The sequence below is a fragment of the Glycine soja genome, chromosome 18, assembly GCF_004193775.1.
Source record: "Glycine soja cultivar W05 chromosome 18, ASM419377v2, whole genome shotgun sequence".
Classification (NCBI taxonomy): domain Eukaryota; kingdom Viridiplantae; phylum Streptophyta; class Magnoliopsida; order Fabales; family Fabaceae; genus Glycine; species Glycine soja.
In genome coordinates, this window is record NC_041019.1 from 47983932 (window position 1) to 48006464 (window position 22533).

Here is a 22533-nt window from a genome sequence, read left to right on the forward strand (position 1 = left end):
ATTATAAATGTGAATATATGAAACCTTTTTTGGGATAGATTCACACTGGATGATACATTTGATTGTTTGTCGAAAGCACAAAAGTGAATTGCCTCAAACATACTTGATCCACTTTTTGAATCGATAAAACTATCTTTTCTTTTTACAGTGCTTTGATATGCACGATTTAAATCGAATGACTTTTTATTTACATTTATTCGACTTTTTGAGTTTCACCAAAAAAATTTAATAGGTTGAACTAATAAATCAGATCGGGTATGTTAGGTTCAAATTTTAATAAAAATCAACAAAACTAATACCTATTTCATATTTATGAAATAAAAATCACTAAAAATTTGTGTTGGAAAATTTTCAAATTATTCTTAAAATAAAATCACTTTATTTATGGTCCGAACAGCATCCAAATCCATATATATATATATATATATATATATAACAGCATCCAAATCCAATCCGACTAATAACGACCCACGCTTCAATCTGAGAATTTTACAGGTACCTTCACCAACCTACATGTTCAAACTATTCTTGAACGTGTGCGTACGCACGGGTCGATTTCACGTTAGCTTTCGAGAACAAGTTTATAGTTTTATAAGTTATTGTTATGTTTAACATAAATATATATTTTAGTGGAATGCGATTTATAGGTTAGTAAAAGAATAAATAAATAAGATTATATATATATTTTTAATAAAAGTCTTTTTATTTGTTTTTAATAACATGTTTTTAATAAATTAAAGTATAGAATTATCCCAAATGTAGTTACATATAAGTTAAAGTAATTTTTTTTCAGAAAGTGTAGACTATTAGACACAGATGGGATAAAATTTTAGTGAAAGAAAGTGATTAGTTAGACAATTGGATTTATTTTCGCAGATTGAGTTAATATGTTTACTAGAATTAGTAAATACTGTAATCTATTTTCAATTTATTTTCAATTGGTTTATTATAAGTAGATTAATAATAAACTTTATAAAACGTAGTTAGGTTATACCATCTATTGTCCAAATCACTAATACTTTTATACTTGATATGAAATGCACTTCAAATTGTTATCGTATATATGAGGAATTTATAGTAATGATTTAATTGCATTGCTATTAACCTTGCTGACAGTTGAAAATTACATACTAACAATCAAGCAAAAAGGTTAATTAATCTCATTCGAAGCTCTTAATTTGTTGCTAAGTCATTGACTTGCCTTTTCTAAAAAATCCACATAAACAAAATACAGTAAAATGATCTTTGTTAACTTCAGTTTTGTAAGAAAATCTATGCTTTTATGAAAACTTATTAGAGCCAAAAGACTAAGAACTTTTTTAATGGCTAAAGATCAAAGTTGTTCTCACTGTGGTTTTTAAATCAGTAGGTAATGTAAAATGAGAATTCATATGAAAGACAAATACAAACAAAATAAAATTAACGCAAATGAAAAACAAAATATCTCTGCTTGAATTCTTTAATGTCAACAATTTTGATGCTTTAATAAGCAACGTAACAGACCCTTAGCAGTAAGGCTTTCACCCTCATAAAAATATGACAGTAATTAGGTATACGTTATTATTTGATTTATTTAATTTTGTTGAATGTGATTTTTCTATTGTATATTTTCTACCGTGAACAAAATAATAGCAAGTATTATTTTTAGATAAACACAATAAGAAATTATTTTTAATATACTGCCAGATGCTAATGTTCTTAAAAGTATTGTCTCAATTCATAGTAATTTGAATTTTATTTTAAGAGAATCCAAAACCATTTTGGTCCAATTAATAACGTTAATCTACCTGAAGGACAGTAAAATAAGCACAATGGACATGATTTCAACATGATAGTCCTAGAGGAACAGATAGTAGCCACTATAAACAAGATAAGCTGGAACAGTTTGAACAAAAAAATTGAAGATACATTTCATTGAACATAGAACATGAGATATAAATAGAAATATGCATGACTACTACTACATACATCTAATTGATACATATGCTGATAGTCACTATTATAAGCAGTGACCAAGGTGCACCAACCCCACTTTGGGTCGATATCGATTCAAATAAAACCCCAAGGTCGAGGGATGATTATCTTTAGACAATTACAAATGTTAAAACATTCCTACAATTTGTATCAGAAATAAGAATTCAATGTCAAATTACATCCTCAGCTTCATCAAAAGTAATATGCATTTCATATTTCTCTATCCCACAATTCTTTGAGATTTTTTTATTAATAATATATATATATATATATATATATATATATATATATATATATATATATATATATATATATATATGTGTGTGTGTGTGTGGTTGATTAAATTGCAGAAGAAAATAAAGTAAATACTACCATATCTAAGATATTAAAAAGATATAATTATTTATGGTGTATGAGATTATAATATTACATCGACCATAGAGTAAAAAATAATAACTATAAAAAGATATTAGAAAAGATACACTATAATATTTCAAGAAATAAGATGAAATTCATCATATATTTCAATGATCCTTGGTACTTTGGATTGAATAGCCTGCCCCATCCTATAAAAAAATAAAAGTTTTAAAAAAGTTAATTTTTTGTTTTGTGTTATGGGAAGAAGGCACATTATTTTATTACCCGATTCTCTTGCAAAGGCTCATATATAATAATTTAAGATTATAATTGTTTGAAATAGTATCTAAGTTTTTATGGAATTTAAATAACTTTAACTACCCATTTTTTTTTATTGCAGATCATTCATCTAGATTGGGGTTGAAATGAATCATCGTTGTATTTTCAACTGTTTCAACAATAGTATTACCTTCAATTTTGAGAGGAAAATTAGTGATAGAAAAGAAGAAAAAATGAATCTTGAATTTAAAATAGAAATAAAAAAATAAATTTTGGTATATGGTTTTTCTAACCATATAATAATGGAGAAGCTTGACTTATTTTTGCAAATTGGATTGCAATTGTGGGTATTGGAGTTGTGCTATGGATTTGCCAATTTAGTCTTTTTTAAGCTTAGTTATCATGCAAGACAAATTTGAGCTTTCCCCTATGCATTTTTAATAGAAATAAAAATAGTAATATATTACTATTAATTTTAAATTACAAACTGTAATAGATATAAAAAGTTAAAATGAATAATATATGATACTTATGAGGAAGTCTGCCTATTACTTTAGATTACGAACTTGATTGCAATGGACTGGTGTTAGCCCAAAGTTAGTATATATAGAATTTTAAGCTCCTCTAATATGGGTTTCTTTTTTTGTAAACAACAAAATATAACAATGATTAGTCATACGATTGGTGCCAAAATTATCTAATAATTTAACATTAGCAAATGTGTAAAGTTTTTGATGATTTATCTCATCCTTTAAAATTATGTCATAAAGTTTCTCTTTCATTAGACCTTCAATTTTTGCACCCTACATATTGAAACAGAAATGTACATAAATATAATTATTTTTATTGTATTGTCACCTCAATATTGGAAATGTTTAAAATGAGAAATTAAAAATACTAAAAATCAAAATATAATCCATGTTAAAACATACCTCTGAATCTATGAGAATGAATTGAATAAAAGATACATGTTTTCCATTGATTATTTGACAGTGTCAAATACCTATTAATCTAACATTTGATAAATCATTTTCCTTGATCTAGTTTGATATCTTTAATTTTTATTTCTCTTGAATTGTTTGAAGACATAACCGGATAGGAATGAGAAAAGGCAGAATAATGATGAATGATTTAGAATGAAGTATGTCTTTGTTTCTTAAATAGAATGAATATACAATTGTTGCTTATGACATGTTTGATAGCACACATCTATTAAGGGTCACTATTTGATTTGTATTTTGTACTTATGTGCTTGTTTTATTACTTTTATAGCATAAATTAATTCCTGACAGTACTATTACTTTTGCTGAAAAAGCAAAAGCATTTATTCTGTCAGCATTATTTTGTCTGTATATCTTAATTAGAAAAGTAAAAAATCTAAGCATATTCTAAAATCTAAGACGACAAAATGTTGCAATGTTAAATAATTTGTTACCACTGGATTAAGTTGTTTCCTAAGCACAAAACATTGCACGAAAGACAAATATATTTTGTCATTGTATAATTTGTTTTGAACAATGGACACATAAATCAAAGCATTAACAATGTATGAGTTGAGTAGCATCTTACTAATTGATTGATTAACTACCAGATGGACCAACTACCTATAATATTCATGGATCACAATGAGTATCAGAATACAATTAAACATATTGTATATTATAGCCTAAATTTACACTTAAAATTTTCCAGAAAATAGTACCTCAGCATGTGGGAATAAGTCTATTATGGTGTTTATCAAGTCTGAGTCAAAAGATTCCTGAACTTTGGCTAAACCTTGATTTTAAATGCAAGTGTTTAACCCATGATTTTATCAAGTGCTTTCGGAGAAGCATTCAAATCAACATCACCATCCTTCCACTGAACATATAAGCATAGGTTAATAATAATAATTTATGTCATAGCTAAATTTTTTAACCATGAAAAAATAAAATTCAGTTTGAAGCTTCTATTCAATAGTAATTCAGTGATATCTTTAACCTATTAACTTCGTTGTATGGTTATCAATAAGGTCTGTGCACCCATGGTCTCAGAACAAAAAATTTGTCCTTCACTCCTTGTGGTAAACCATGACTTGAAGTCTATACCTAACAATGTAAAAATAAATTAATATTAACATGCACACAAAAACAATGACTTCAACACACCTTCCTCGTTGGTTTCGTCTGAACAACAACATGCCAACTACAGAGAGTTTTAACCCAAGGTTAACACCCCAATGCTTAACCTCTATCATTTTTAACCCAAGAAAATGGAAACCAAAAAACATAACACATAACAACAACAACAACAACACAACACTGGGTACAAACAAATCAAAGAAACGCAGAGGAGCAAGCCATGTGTCGATGGTGTAGGCAAGGGCAATTTTGATATTTTGCTAGATTATCCATTATTAAATAGATAATAGAAAAATAGAAGTAAATAGTAGATGTGAACTAAAAAAACGCATCAATTACCTCAACAAAAGCTGTTAATTAGAAAAGTAAAGAATTTAAGCATATTGCCAAAACTGAAATGGCAAAAAGCAATGTTGTGATGTTAAATAATATGTTACCATTGGATTAAGTTGTTTCCTAAGCACAAAACACTATAGGAAAGACAAATAAAATTGTCATTATATAATTTGTTTTGAATAATAGACACGTAGATCAAAGCATTAACAATATATGAGTAGAGTAACACCTCTCTAATTGATTGATTGATTGATTAACCACCAGATGAACCAGCTACCTATAATATTCATAGATCACAATGAGTATCAGAGTATCAGTTAAACATGTTATATATTATAGCCTGAATTAGCGCTCTAAAAATTTCCCGAAAATAGTACCTTAGTATTTGGGAATAAGCCTATTATGGTGTCTATCCAATCTAAGTCAAAAGAGTATTTCAAAATAACTAAATTCCTGAACTTCGGTTGAACCTTGATTTTAATTACAAGTGTTTAACCTGGGATTTTATCAAGTTCTTTTGGAGAAGCATTCAAATCAACATTACCATCCTTCCACAGAACATATAAGCATACGTTAATAATAATAATTTAGGTCATAGGTAAAGTTATCAACTATGGGAAAAAAATTCAATTTGAAGCTTCCATTCAACAGTAATTTACTGCCATCTTTAACCTATTAATAAGATATGTGCATCCAAGGTCCCAGAATATAAACTTTGTGTTTTGCTCCTTGTGGTAAACCATAACCTGAAGTCTATACCTAAAAATGGAAAAATAAATTAATATTAACATGCACACATAAACAATGTAAACTAAAAAATTCTACCAGTTAGCTCAACACAGATTGTTGATTATATTTTTTGCATGCACATGTGGAGGGAAATCAATAGACACCATCAGACGCTACACCCTAAACCTTAAAGCCTAAATAATAAGAACCCAAACCTAAACCTTAAACATCTAACTCCTAACTCCGGAATACCTCAACCAAACTTCCAAAAAAAGCCAAACACCCAACATCAAAGAGGAATAAACTAAAAACCCAGTGCACAAACTATAAGCTCAAATGCCTAAATTAGAGAAAAGAACGAAAGGAAAAAAACAAAATAAACCTCAACACACCTTCCTCGTTGTTTTCATCTAAATGACAACAACAACCTAACTACAGAGACTTTTGTTCCTTTGGCAAACACACCCCAACACTTAACCTCTCTCATATTAACCCAAGCAAATGAAAATGACAACAAAAAGATAGGTGTCAGAGTTCAGAGATGGAGAGCAGAAAGAGAATATTCTAGACTTACGTCGTTTATTAGTGACACACACATACTACTACCATTTAACCCACATCACTGAGCCCAAATCCAACTAAAGAAGAAAGAAAAAAAAGCCACAACACAAAACACATAACACCGAACAGAAAATAACCAACACAGAAGAGCTTCTTGAGCCACATGTCAATGGTCTAAACAAAGGCATTATGACATTTCCACTACCCATTCCATTATTAAGATAGACCATGAATGATTTTCCATAACAATTCTACACCCCAACACTTAACCTTTGTCATTTTTAACGCTAGCAAATGGAAAGGACAACGAAAACATTCGTTTAGAGATTGAGAGCAGAAAATAGATATTTTTTTAAAGAACAACACACAACACACAACACAACACTAGGTGCAAACATAACAAAGATACGCAGAAGAGCAACCCATGTGTCGATGGTGTAGGAAGGGGCAATTTGGACATTTTGACAACCTATTCGATTATTAGGATATAATAGATATAGTAGATAGATAGTAGAAGTAGATAATAGATATAATAGATAGATAGTAGATTCTACCAATCATACCCACAGTTACACAAACAACTTCCTGTACAAAATAAAAAAGTAATTAGAATAATTAGTAAAATGATTTCTGTTCACATAATAATAATTTAATACATAAATATTATCGGTACCTTTTAGATTTCATTTATCTTGAAAATTCTCTCCACTTAAGTTTGTTAAAAAACCTATCCTTTTCTGAAAACTGGCTAGAGCCAGAAAGTTGTAAACTTGGTTAACCGTGAAACATGAGAACTCGTCAAACCTTGATTTTTAATTCAGTAAGTCTACAAAATGAGAATTCACAATAAAGGCAAAAACAAACATAATTAAGTCAATCCAAATGAAAAACAAAATGCCTCTGCTTGAATTCTTCAATCCCAAGCATTGATTGGTTTATTAGTAATTTTGATGCTTACAATGAGCTACTTATTGTTGTTGGGTACAACACTATAAATGGAAAAATAGGAAGATAAGAACACATTTTATAAATTAGATATACAAACGTCAAATTAAACCATCAAATAAAAGTGTTATTCGGAAGTTAAAAGAGTGGTGATTTGTGAATATTAAAGAACAAAAAACAATTTTTGACAGGACTAATCTTCTTTCTTAACTATGACATGTATTTTATCCTTCTAGCATAACATCAAAATAGAGCATAAACCCTGTCACATTATCAAACAAAGCAAAAGCAAAATGACAACATATCTTTCCATCCATCAACATCATTTCAAGGTGGCTAGACTTTTCACACGCCTAGTCAAACCACAGGTCCACAATTCGAACTCCAAGCTTGAATGTTTCTTTGCTATCATCAATACTCTCATCTTATCAAAACTCCGAGACATTTCCCACAAAAAAACTTTAATGAATAAGCATAATAAGGAATGCAAACAATGTGACCACAAAATGTCACCTCAAACACAACAACATTAACAAACATTCTCCATTCAACATGTCATATGGACCAAGAAAGAAAAACAAATTCATTTAACAATTAAGTCAGACTAAACATTACTTAACAACAAAAGTCAACCTAAAATCCCAGAAAGCAAACCTAAAACCCAATCTTTGAATTGAGAAAACCTAAACCCTAAACATCAACTTCCAACCCTGGAATCCCAAGACCAAACTTTCAAAAAATCAAAGCCCAAACCCAACCTCAGAACCCAAAAACGTATTTCGAGCTACATCATAGACAAACAGAGCACAATATAAAACCAACTTGCACCGGCCAACAAACAAAACACAAAACCTAATTTCTGACGTTAGAAACCCTAACCCACCACACTGACAAAATATAAGCCCAACACCCAACATCAAAGAGGAACAAACAAAAAACCAACCTCAAAAACCCTAACCCATCCCATTGGCGAAATCAAAGCCGAACATGCAACATCAAAGAAGAACAAAAGAAAAACCAACGTCAAAAATCCTAACACACCTCACTGGAGAAATCAAAGCCCAATATCTAACATCAAATAGGAACAAATGAAAAGAAAGAAAGGAAAAAAAACAAATAAACATCAATACACCTTCCTCGTCGATTTCATCTGAACAATAATAACAATCCAACAACAGAGTGACACATATGCAAGAGTATTACATGTACGCCGTACACGCCTGCGGCAACAAACAAAACGTAATGCTTGTCTTCAATGCACCCTCCAATGGTAAAAAAAGGGTAGAGTTGTCAAATTTAAAGACTACCCTCATCTAACATGTTAGACTTAGCCTGCAAGATCAAAGACATGTCCACCCCGGACAACTTGACAGAAGTAGTTCAAACGACACTTGTCTAGGCTCGAGGGCTTGAAAAGCCACATCGACCTGCAATTCTCTCACCTGTTGTGATTACCACACCCGACATCAGACAAACACTCGCCCATGCTTGGGGGCTTGACAAGTTCGTCACCCTCTACTTGTCAAGGCTACTACCCCGAACATCAAATAATCTCCCTTAACACGAGATAATATCGCCGACTCAGATCTTGAGAGGCTTATGTATTGTCCAAGGTCTATAAAATACACGTGATACCTTACATGGTACTCCGAGACACGTGTCGACCCTCCACAACAGGAGCACAAACATTCGACCCTTAGTAGTCGGGCTCCCTAACTGACAGGTTATCTCTAACCTCTTATTATTTGAATATATTTGAATCTCCTTATCTTTTGGCAAGTATTCAATTATCTACAAACTACACATTATCTATAAGGTATAATTATCTACTAGCTTTTATCTTTAGGCTATGTATTATCTCTAATATTATCTATAAGCTATCGACTCTTATCTATAAGTCGGGAATTATCTGCGAAGACTATAACAGCCCCTACAAACAAGGACCCACAACTTCACTTCATTCCTATAAATACCAAGTTCCATCGAACCCTTAACATGTCCCACACACCAGCACACGAGCAAACACGCTTGTGCACATCTCTCTTGATTGCTCACTCGAGCTTACATTTATGCATATACTTGTTTTATCTCCTAACTCATATACTTACTTGAACGTCCGAGTCCTTTATTCTGCAGACTCTCTCCCTCCCTCCTCTTGTCCTCTTAACAAGGATCACTCTCAAAGCCGATGTGCAAAATCCAAAAGTTCACTTTAACTACGTTCACCATAACGTGTGCTAACTCCAAATTTTAATATATATATATATATATATATATATATATATATATATATATATATATATAACTCTTCCTCAATTTAAGAATGCATTATGCAAGAATAAAATCAAGTTCGTTATCAACTAATTAAGTCATAAACACCTATTATATTCTATAAACCTTAAAGTAGTATACCCACTTAAAACATTTCTATCAACCTTAAATCAGTATACTCATTCAAAACATTGATATAAAGTACTATGTTATAAAATATTTCACTAATTAATTTCTCTTTCCTAGTTGGCTACGAATTGTGCCTACTACGTCAAAATCAAAAGGCAAAACCACTTAAGCAAACGAACGGTCTGAAGAGGACGGTCTAGAATAGCTGAACCCGTCATGTTCGCTTAGAGGACCGTGGACTCGAGGAGCCCACTTTTCTCCACGTGGACGGATATGGTTGGTCACTCACACGCGGGAGGCCGCAAAAGCAGAATTCCGCGTACTATGTGATGACATCGAAAAGTGTACACCTCTCTCAATCTCTATCTTTCTCTACTAACTTTCATGAATTTTTAAGGATAATAATTTTGTTAATGACACTCAAGGAAATAAATAATAATGGGCTTGTAAGGTTTAATTTATGCATTAATATTGCGTAATCATGAGTTTAGTTTTTTTTTTTTTTTGGGTATTTTAGGTACGTAAAAGGAAATTTGAACTTAGTTCAAACTAAGTTTGTATCTAAACCTAAACTCTCTTAACTTAAGCCTCTTTTGTTGGTGGAATTTTAAGTTGTTAAATAAATGATAAAAATATATACACATTGTATACAGACTGTAGAGGCGACAAAAGAGTGTTATGTGGCTGGATGTAAGTGCTATAGTTTTCAAGAGCTCAAGACCAAAAAAATAAGTCTGGATTTATAACTGGCCTTCCTAAAATGATGTTCGAATTAATAGTGAAAGCTTAATTTTTTCATACTATTTGCAAGCTTATGTTCGAATTAGATTATGATTATATTGAGTTTAGAAAAGCTTAGATATAATTTAGACCCAAAATTTAAAGTTTAAGTCCACATTTAAAAATAAAAAAAGCTGTCACATCTTATTAGACAAATTTGGACCAACCAACTCATTTGGCCACTTCTATATATATGGATACTAAATCAAAATGAAATTTATAAATTGAATTCCAATTTGGTTTTTGCTAATGTATTCGTGAACTTTTTTATATAAAAAAAGCTGTAAACTTTTAAATAATAACTATAATAATTAAATTTGTTTAATAATTTAACAGTATATAATTAATAATAAAAGTTCATATTACTCATCAAAATTAAAATCCTTATAATGTTATGTGCTGAGAAACAATAAAGGCACACATGAAAGTGATGAAACTAAGAAAATATGCGAGAAAAACTGAAATTTACTCAATTGTGAAGAATGTGTTTGATACAACCTTAAATGGAAAACGGTTAATGATCAGTAATCCATTATATACACATATATAGTAATTAGATAACTAAACTATTTAATTAACATGGAAATATATATTATTACGTAAATTAAGTTAGTACTACATTTTACTGTAATCATTAAATAAGAAATTCATACAGGGATCAGAAAAAAAAATTAATGAGAGGAATACTTTTTCGCTTGAACTCTAACTTTTGGATTTTCGAAATCCATGCAGAAAAGTATGATAAATCTGGGGGTTACATCCAGCGTATTACGGTCGCGAAGCCTTTTCTATGTCACCCTCCCACGAGCGGAGATAAAGAACGCGCAGAAAGTTAAATAAAGCATTATACAAAACACAATAAAAGCTAATCAAAGCAAAATAAAGAAGCTTTAATCTAATTTCTTTAAACTTAAATTTATTAAATGCCTGATCGCATAGTATATATAGGACCCGTTTTTAGCCATAACTTTTTCAGCTCAGAATTATAGTAATAATCTGCTCTAAAATTGAATACTGTAAATAATACTAATACTTAAAGGAGTAAAATACGCAAGAATTTAAGAGATATATACATGATAATAATATTATAGAACTTAAATTAATTTATATTTATATGTATAAAAAGAAAGGGAAACTCGGTATCCATGTCGTGATGGTCGTAGAGGATAAATAAACATTAAAGAAGCCGCGGGGAGTGAGACTTTTCGTGTCAGCGTGACGAAAATTTGACGCAATGGGAACGCAATAAAATAAAGAAAAAACAAATAGAGTTTCCGCGTAGAGGATGAGAATGAGACAGTGAGTTTCATATCATTCAATATTTGTTTTGAAAAAAGAAACTTCAAAAAGGAAGAAAAAATCAATTTTTTAAGCATTGCACACATATAAGACACATAATTCATGGACTAATTTGTCGATGAAATGTCCATTTTCGCTTCACGAGTTGTTTTTGTGTCTAATATTTAGGGATAAATAACAAAACACATACTACTAGCTAGCTTTTATTTTATTTTATTTTATGAATTTGGTCATTTAAATTTCTTCCATGAAATTAAAGAAACACTACCTTGGACACCTAAGCCAAAAGAAAATCTCAATCTCTTATTTTTTTTCTCTCTTCTTTGTTACGCATTTCACACCTGATGTTCACACCACACCCCCACCTACATATATATTCTTCCTCTCTTTTTCTCTCTCATCTTTTGCTTCTCTCTCTCTCCACCATAACCAAAACATAAAAAACACCCTTCAATAACTTCTTTCTCTTCTCTATTGGATTTCAATCTCTCCCTCTCACTCTGATTTTTTTTTTTCTTTTTCAATTTTCATGGAGGGTCATCATCTCCATCACCGGCAACAACAATTACAACAACATCACCACCCTCATCACAACATCACAACTAGTAACGTGGATGCCACGGATAGGTTCCCCCAATGGAGCATCCAAGAGACCAAAGAGTTCCTCGTGATCCGTGCCGAGCTGGATCAGACTTTCATGGAGACAAAGAGGAACAAACAGCTTTGGGAAGTCATCTCCAACCGGATGAAGGAAAAGGGTTTCCATAGAAGTGCAGAACAGTGCAAGTGCAAGTGGAAAAACCTCGTTACCCGCTACAAGGTACTATTTTTATAATATAATTCATTAATAGATATACATATATATACTTATTATATTAATCACACCAATCCAAATAAACTCATATATTCTTATCATTGATCACATTTTTTTTTACCTTTTCTATCTGGTCTCTGGATTAACAAGTGATCATGATTCTGATCAATATCTAGTTTGAGACCGAGATTATTAAGTGTTTATGATCTTAGTCAATATCTATATCTATTGGGTTTTTTCAAGAATTTTTAATGAATAAATTAATTGCAAAAGTATGAAATATATAATATATATATATATATATATATATATATATATATATATATATATATATATATATATATATAATATTAATTAAAAAATGGGTGTTATGGTAATGTGGTTTATTTATTATTATGAGCTTTTTCATCGGTTTTGTATAGTGATGGTACTATTTTTTGTTGTTGTTGAGATTTAAAGGGATGTGAAACGATGGAGCCGGAAGCGATGAGGCAGCAATTCCCGTTCTACAACGAGCTTCAAGCGATTTTCGCGGCGAGAATGCAGAGAATGTTGTGGGCGGAAGCAGAAGGAGGAGGGTCCAATAATAAGAAGAAGGGGATGCACCTTTCTTCCGACGACGAGGAAGAAGGCAATGAAGAGATGATGAGCGAGGGGGATCACAAGGGTAACATCATCATCAGCAAGAAGAACAAGAAGAAGGGAAAGATGGTAATTGGCGTCGGAGGGAGTGGTAACAACAACAATAGTAGTAGTAGTAGTAACAACTTGGAGAGTTTGAAGGAGATCATGGACGAGTTCATGAGGCAGCAGATGCAAATGGAGGCACAGTGGATGGAAGCCTTTGAGGCAAGGGAGAATGAGAGGAGGCTGAAGGAGATGGAGTGGAGGCAAACCATGGAGGCGTTGGAGAATGAGAGGTTAATGATGGACCAAAGGTGGAGGGAGAGGGAAGAACAAAGAAGGATTAGGGAAGAAGTTAGGGCTGATAAGAGAGATGCTCTAATCACTGCTCTTCTTAACAAGCTCAGAAGAGAAGAGATGTAGTAGTTTCTTTTGGCTGGATAGATAGCTAGCTTTTATGTGTCTTTCTTCTTCTCATGAAGCAAAGCTTAATTTAAGAGGTTTGTTCTAACTTCTAAGAACTCTCAATTTATACATCTTGGTCAATATTAATATATATACATACTTTAATGGTTCTTGTGGTTAGTTTTATTATATACTACTATACTATGTTACATATGATATCTCCTCCTCTTGTTAAATTTACCTACTAAGGCTTCTCTAGGGGAAGCGATAGAAAGAAAAAGAAGGGAAAAAAAAAACGTTTCTAGTATATTCTATTTCCCCCTCTTGTTGTTTTAGTATGCACTAGGCATATAATTTTGTGTTTTCATTTTTTTTTTTGGTTATCATTGAAAGAGGACCAATGTTGATCCTCAAATGAATGCTTTCATAGAGATTCTATTCTAGTAGTAGGTGTAGATAGAGAGAAATATATATAAAAGAGCACAATTTGCAGTTCTTAACTAACAACCGAAAACGGGCAAAAGATCCACAAACATGTCCACAAGATAACTCATCATAATGTCTATCCATATATGTGGAGACGCACGATTTCAAGGTTTGCTTAAATGAGTCACTATACACAAAGTGATGTTACAAAAGGATTTTATTATGTGTGAATATATATATATATATATATATCTCGATGTGAAAGAGATAAACACGGAGGAGTTTTCACCAATACATTAAGAATAATTACATAAATGAAGTTGACATCACATCTTAACCCAAAATTTTAAACTTTAGGTTTATGAGTATTTCCTTCACTTACATGGTATTCAACTTTTCATTCCTATCGATGTGAAATTTTATCTCATATTTATATTTCAATAATCTCTTTCAAATATGAATTTCTTTTACATAGTAATCTCTCCCTCAAGTATAAGTCATTTTTAATATATGAGTATCCAATAGTAGAGAGATATGAGGGAATAAATAGTAGAGAGATTTAACAATGAACAATGAGCAAATCACGTAAGTGAATTCGACACCACACTTTAATCCAAAATTTTAAGATTTAAGTTTATAAGTATTTTATTTATTTATATGATGTTTAACTTTCTCATTTTTATTAATGTGAAACTTTATCTCATTTATTTATATATTCACACACTAGTGGAGAAAAATAGAGTGAGATACTATGAAATTGTACAAATGCATATATGACGTGTGCGTGTAAGTTATGTAAATCTAACATTTTTCATAATGATTTCCAAGAACTTTGATTGTGTATTGATAGAGCCTATAGCCAGATACTACAAGGAAAAATCATTTTCAGTTTGAATTTCACGTTCTCAAAGTTTTGGATGGATGCCAAAGCCTAATTTGTATCTATTCCCATGAGATTTTTGATAGCTAGGTGATTTCAATTTTGCATGCAAGAGTTCATATTCCGAATGGTTACTGACATTGACCCTGTGCATGTGAGAGAGCTAGCTAGGACATCATCATGATCATATTAGTACCAGAATTTCAGCCTCAGGTATGAACTTATGACTTTAAAGTGGCAATTAACACATTCATTAAGCCGTGTCATCTGTGATAAATTGATTTTTTTAATTAATAAAATAATTTAAAGATAACAAAAGGAAGATCACAGAGATCAGTGATAGAAAAGGAAATGTTTGTTCAAAATATAAAAGCTAAGATTGCATGATAACCTTTTGTCTTTAAATTTATATATGCGTGCGGTGTTTGTAGGGTATATATGTTTACATGTATATATGTGTTTTAAGAATTGGATGTGCATGTTAAACAATTATTTTTGCGTCTAGTTATTATTTGGATTTTATTCTCAATGACATGTGACCTAGTTACACGTATTTAGTCTTAAATCTTTGGGATTTATGCAGCAAAGGAACTCCAGATCAAAATGAAAGAAAAAAAACACCAAAATCCAATCACAGTTTATTATAGCATAATTTTGTGGGTTCACTTTGCTTAGTGTGATATTTATTTCTAAATGAGTGTTTGTAAATAATTAAGTATAACATTTTATACTGTAAAATAATAAAAGCTAACTTTAATAAAATATTTTCATATGCATTAGGACGAAATCATTAATAACTAATTAAAGAACCAAAAACTAGTAAGCATTTTTTCATCTTACATTAAAAAAAGATTGCATTCATTTTACAACTTTGTGCGTGTGGATAAGTTTCTCTATAAATATTTATTGGAGAGAGAAAAAAATCCCCCCGTCCCTTATAATTTTAAGTTAATTTTATGCATAAACTAATTTATATAAAAATTATTTCATTTAATTTATTTAAAAAGCTAATTGTAACTTATATATAAGTTAATTTTAACTTATAAAAAATTACAGAGAAAATTTTATTAAACTTAACAAGACCTTAAGTAATTAATCGTGTGACAATTAAAATAGTTATATAATCAGCATTCCATATCGATATAATGCTTATATATATATATATATATATATGCTGGGAGGAAAGAGAGAGAGAGAGAGAGTATATCTAAGTAAGGATTATTAATTGTTATGAGAATATAACTCATCGAGAAATTATAATATTATATATGATTAATCACAGTAAAATAATATGATATAATAATCTTTTTATAGATATATATAATCGAACCAGATTTAGTATTTGCATAAGAATAAAACATATATTATATGTTAAAATAATTTTTTCATATTCTAAAGTTAAAATTTATATGTCAATGTTAAGAAAGTTTAACTCGGTTAAATATGATGCATGAGAATTTATATTCTTTCAGGATAATTAATCTTTAGTCATGTATCTATTATAAAAAAAATTAAAAAATTAAGAGGAACAAGTAATGGCCCACCCTTACTAGTTGTCACTCTATATTAATTTTAATTTTTGTGGAAAATTATAATCTTAAATACTGCAATGTTATATATTTCAAGTATATTAATTTTTGTTATTAGTATAAAAAATTGATCAACCTGGTTTCCTAATTTGGCGAAGGAATTAAAAGAAAACTGATAATCGACTTTATATTATTTAGAAGTAAAATAAAGAAAAAGCTCTGTATATATATCATCATTATTAATCAAATCAATATTTCAGTATATATAAATCAATATTTGTTAGTGTAGAGAGAAAGGATTCAATTTTTTTAAAGAAGGATTCAAATGTTTTAAGTATGTGTGGTCTTGAATTCAATCCTTAGATCGATTTATGTGTATGAAAATAAAATACTATTGAGAAAGGCCTTTAGCATTTAACCGTGTTTCAAGAAACTAATCTCAACTATTGTACCGGAAGATAATCAAGATATTCAACAAAATATATATTTTTATTATATAAAAGGCTTTTTTTTCTATATATAATGGATTTTTCTGATAAAAGTCTTTGAGTTAATATAAGTTCTTTGTGCTGTCTTTGAATTTTACGGTTAAATAAAACATTTCATGCAATTGATATGCCATTTAATGAACATGTGTTAATTGAAATAGAATTGTTTTAGTTTAATTAATTAATGGTATTTGAATTTAAATACTAAAAAAAAAATGTTCGCCTACATACCATGATTCTATATTCGATTTAGAAAGGATTTCTTCCATATGATATCGTACATCAAAAAAACTTACTGAATATAATACTTATATATAACTAATAACTAATGAATTTAAAAGGAATTGACAAAAAAGAAAACTTAATTTAAACTTGTTTGTATATCATTAGTTAAATTATTTAGACAGCAATTAATCTCATATATCATATATGTTATATGTGGATCCACCTTTTCCGGAAAAGTAATATTAACGAACAAGAAAGTATAAAAACTAAGTATCCTCCTTTTGAGGATGGACATATTACATTCAGTACTGATCTATTTGAAAAGAACATGAGATATATCCAACAAATTTAAATTAGCAGAACTTGAGAAAAGAACATGTCAATTAATTTTACAAATTTTCATGCCGTTCTAAATTAAAATAATAATAATAATAATAATAATTATTATCATTATACTCTCAAAATAAGTTTTTTCTATTCGTTGTAAATCCATTTATTACGAAATTCAATAAGCGTGTATCTTATAATTTTGTCTCAAATACATAAAATGATTCATATAATATATAGTTTTAAAAAATTGTGAGTAAGATTATTTGCGACTTTCTTTTGTAACTTGTGTTCAAAATAAAAGGTGAGATGTTGTTTCATTGTTCCATTTCTGATCAGATTGCTTATACTTAAATTGGACTCATCTCCCTTAATTAATCTTTTATTTTTCTCCCTAAGTGATTAAATATAATCATTATATACCTTTTCTACTAGCTATACGAACGTTTCTTCTTAATTACTATTGTTATTTCACTTGCGTCACGATATTGTTCGATAAAATTAAAAAAAAAAAAAAACAGTTGTTTAATCTATGTACGAGAAAGATATAAAGATGGTGCAAGGTACAAATTATACATAAAATACACATCCAAAATTTGGCATTTAAAAAGATAAAAGAAACTATAGTGAAATCAGTGTTTCAGCCAATAACTTACATAGAATCGAAAGTGGACGAAAAAATTGTGACTATCATAAGTTTGTACAAACATTTTATTCGGAATTCAGTTTATTTTTTTTACTTCAATTATTTATCTTTGAAGCATTGTTTGGATCGTGCGGTTCTAAAATAACAATTCATTTGATATTTTATATTTCCATTTATGTGAGTGGCTTAGATAAAAAGATTAGACCAAAACGATGTGTTGCAGTGTGCTACATGTGCACCGACACAAACACATCCCTTGCAACACGCAAAATTGAACTTAATTACATTTACGACCACACTCATGATAACTTGTGTTATGTGATGTCTGTAATGTGGTGTGCCTAAGAAGCTGTTCCCAGTTCATTTGGTTTTTGCTTTGTCTATGACTTTTATTTTTAAAAAAGCTCAAAGTTCAATTCAACCGAAACGCGTTTCTCTAACATATAATAAAACATTTACCCATTAATGCATGCAAAATTTATCACCGACTCCATGTGAAAAAGAAAAGTAAAATGGATAAATAGTTAATGTGTAAATAGCTGATAAATTTATTTCTAAAAAATAAAAATTTAATTTTAGATCCTAAAAAGGTAAAAAGTACGACAAATACATTCATAAGTTAATTTTTACTCGTTATCATTCATGAAAGAGACTACATAATACAAAGGGATGAAAATGTCACAAAATTGATTGTCAACATGACTGATAAATAGATTGAAAAAATTTAGTAAATTATCATTAGATGAAAATGTGAATAAGTTATCATTATTGGATCTAAATGTCAGTAATTTTTTGGACGAAAATGTTGGTAATTTTTTTTGGACCAAAATATCAATAAGTTTTCATAGGATCAAAATGTTAGTAAGTTATCATTATTGGACCAAAATGTAATAATTTTTCATTTTATCGAAATGTTAGTAATTTTTTATTAGACGTAAATGTCACTACTTTTTTGTTGGATCCAAATATCAATAGGTTTCTATTGGACTAATTTGTTAGACCTCAAAGGTAAAATATAGTTTTAGGGTAAATTTCTCCCCTATGTTATCGTTGCAAGTATAAAATTACAATAATCACTCAAAAAATAGAAAAGCAAAAATAATTTAAAATAAACATAATAATAACCATTATATTGATTGATAAACATAATTTGTTCGTCACAATGAAAATTATCTAAAATAATCATTCTACTAGTGTACCAAAATAAACATTGTAATAGTGTATCAATCATTACAAATTTATCCAAATTATAATAATTAGTCACCATCTACTATAAATAAAAAATAAACATATCTCATATTTCACTTCTACTATCTGAATTATAGTAGATTGTGACTAATTATTATAATTTGGATAAATTTGTAATGATTGATACACTGTTATAATATTTATTTTGGTACACTGGTAGAATGTTTTTTTGGATCATTTCTATTGTGACAAACAAATTGTGGTTGTTAATTAATATTATGGTTATTATTATGTTTATTTTTCTATTTTTTAAGTGAATATTATAATTGTATGCTTGTAATGATAAAAAAAGGGAGAAATTATCCGAAAATTATATTTTACCCTTAAATGAAACGAAATTTGGGATCTAACAAATTAGTCTAATAGAAACATACTGATATTTTGGTTTAACAAAAAATTGTTGACATTTACGTTCAATAAAAAATTACTAATATTTTGATACAATGAAAAATTACTGACATTTTGGTTCAATAATAATAACTTACAAACATTTTGGTCTTAGGAAAACGTACTGATATTTAAGTTCAATAATTATAACTTACTGACATTTTTTGTCCAATAATATCTTACTAACATTTTCGTCCAATCTATTCAACAGTCATGTTAGTAATCAATTTTGTGAAATTTTTGTCCCTATGTGCCACATAGGCTCTCTCATCAACAGTAATGGACAGAAGTTAACGGATGAATAATTTTGTCACATTTTTTATACTTTCGGAGACTAAAAATTAAATTGATCTTTTAGGGATGAATTTATCAACAATTTACACATTCAATGATAAAAATGACTATTTATCCAAAAAAAATTGTTTATATAGCTCTCTTCTTTTTTTAAAAAAAATTGACATTTTCTTCTTAAACAGTCAATCAAGTTCAGAAATGAGAGGTTAGGGAAAATTCTTTTGTTAAATAAAAAAAAAAAGTAAAAGCAGAAAGTTTGTGAACAACTAGGTAGATCAGAATCTGACCCACATTTTGAATTTTGTTTATTCTTAAGTTAATGCTTCTTTTTCCCCCATTTTGGTTGAACAATAATTTGCTTTTTCAACCCTGTACTAATATTTTATGTTTGATTGTGCACTGTTGGGACATGGGAGGCACTTGACATTGCTGACCTTCCTGTTCAATTCGTCCCACAATGTCTTAATGGTTTCAGCTTTTGAAAGGTAATTAACATGGGTGCTCCAAGTTCCAACATGATCATAATGTCTGTTTTTTCCCCCCTACTGTTTCCAGCCAATAACAATACACAAAGTCAATTAGAGAAGTGGTGGAGCTTAAATATTATGAGACAAGAGTTAACTTTCAAACAGCATGGGGCTAAAGCCTTAAAGGTTAAGAAAAGTTTTAACATATAATAGTTGACAAATTAAAGTATTTTATTAGTAAGAAGTTAGATTTCTTCCTTGTTAGATTTTTCTTTTAAATGTAAAATTTAATAGAGCACTAAGAAAAATAGCATTGTCTAACACACACATAAAAATATTAAGTATTAAAATTATTTCTATTGGTATATTCTTTAAAAAATTGTCTGTATAGATATTTTGAATTTATATTAATTAATAAAATAATAGGTTATACTATCTAATAATATATATTAACTTTATATATTAATAAAATTATTTAATATGATACATCATATTATTAATATAAATTTATAATATCTAAATATTAACACTTTAATTTTAATTAAAAAAGTTATACTAATTAAAAAAATCTAATTTAACATTATACTGTTTAGTGTATGATTTTTCTTTTTCCTTAATGAAATAGAAAATTTGTTTCAGCCCAAATTCAAGTGTAGTGCCACAAACTTCAACGAAAACTTATAGTAATATTTAAAGATAACATTGCCAAAAAATAACTAAACTAACTATTTGGCAATATAATTTTTTGCCAATGTTATATAATTGGACTAACTTTTAATGGTAATTTAATTTCTCTTTTGATGGGTAAGGGATGGAATAATTAAGTCGATGACATTAGTTGTCCTTTTCTTCTGTTTGTTCACCCCATTGCTTTGTCATTTTATGACTATAATGATGGAGCACTCAGAATTTATTGTTTCATTATCGTAAGCTTAATTAAATTAACTAGAAACGGGTGAGATAGAGCTTTAATACCAACACAATATGTAATCACTAAAATAGATCGAAAAATTAAATTAAAGTTGCTTGTTATTTGATATGTAATACTGTATTATACTTGTGCATGTGTTAGATATATTTGAGATAATATATATATTACACTGCTACCTTTTATATGTACTATATATAATGTCGAGTATAACTCAGTTATCTGCTATATATAATATCACCAATTTAATGAGTATAACTCAATTGAGAATATACATTAAGTTTGTAAGAAAATTTAAATTTGATCTTCATAATATACATTATTGGAGAGGAGTGAAAAACTTTGAGTGTGGTTAAGTCTCAATCAATAGTTAATTTCATAAATTTAAAGGATTAAAATTTTTAGAGATACCATTCAAAAGCATGAGATGCTAATTATGGTGATAACAAATAAAAAATATATATGATACGATGAATATTACGTTAGAAAAGTGGAATTAGTCCCACTGCATGGATGGAATTCCACTATAGAGTACTAAAATGTACCCTAATAATAGCGATCCGGTTATCATTTACAAATCTCCCCTGGGCTCTTGAGATTTTTTTCTTATACATAGTTGATCTTTTGTCCATTCAGGATCTTCACTTTTTTTGGGTCGTGCAAGTTGCCTCAACAAATTTGCAAGTCCAACTTTTTGCAAGTCTTAGCATGAACATGAAGTTAACATGAAAAAGAAAAAAGATGGAGTCGTAGTTTTATGGATTGGAGAACCCCTTCAATTCTTTCAATAATTTTATTTTACGAATAAAAAATAGAGTCTCACATACAAAAAAATTAAAGATACTTAAGTATGTAGTCATGAGTTACAATATTGGTTCGAATTTAGAGTAAAATCAAATTTGAATGGTCATGTTTAATTGATTTGAAATAAAACATCCTAATTTTATGATTGATTTGATTTGCCTCTATTTTGTATAAATTTTAAACGATGTATTAAAGTAGAAATATTTATTGTTCTTTAGTGACTAATTATTTTTATTTAATATTTAATTTTTCTTCAACTAT

General features: G+C 29.2%; 1 protein-coding gene across 2 annotated transcripts; it reads left to right on the forward strand.

Moving 5' to 3' along the window:
- Positions 1 to 12107: 12107 nt before the first annotated feature.
- Positions 12108 to 15636, forward strand: LOC114395632 (trihelix transcription factor GT-3b-like). Of its 2 annotated transcripts, XR_003663075.1 has the most exons (3): positions 12108 to 12600; positions 13054 to 13718; positions 15016 to 15636. XR_003663075.1 is itself a non-coding variant. In XM_028357463.1 (2 exons), exons 1-2 carry the CDS (start codon positions 12310 to 12312, stop codon positions 13639 to 13641), a joined length of 879 nt encoding a protein of 292 aa, XP_028213264.1. In that variant the 5' UTR covers positions 12109 to 12309; the 3' UTR covers positions 13642 to 13803. The 2 variants fall into 2 exon arrangements, 1 of the variants encoding a protein (XP_028213264.1); XM_028357463.1 differs by lacking the exon at positions 15016 to 15636 and having other exon boundaries at positions 12109 to 12600; positions 13054 to 13803.
- The last annotated feature ends 6897 nt before the right edge of the window (positions 15637 to 22533 follow it).

Bases quoted from the DNA above. Each gene is read 5' to 3' on its own strand.
- LOC114395632 (XM_028357463.1), top strand. From the start codon at position 12,310: ATGGAGGGTCATCATCTCCATCACCGGCAACAACAATTACAACAACAT. The intron at 12,601-13,053 runs GTACTATTTTTA...TGAGATTTAAAG, and splicing joins ACCTCGTTACCCGCTACAAG to GGATGTGAAACGATGGAGCC.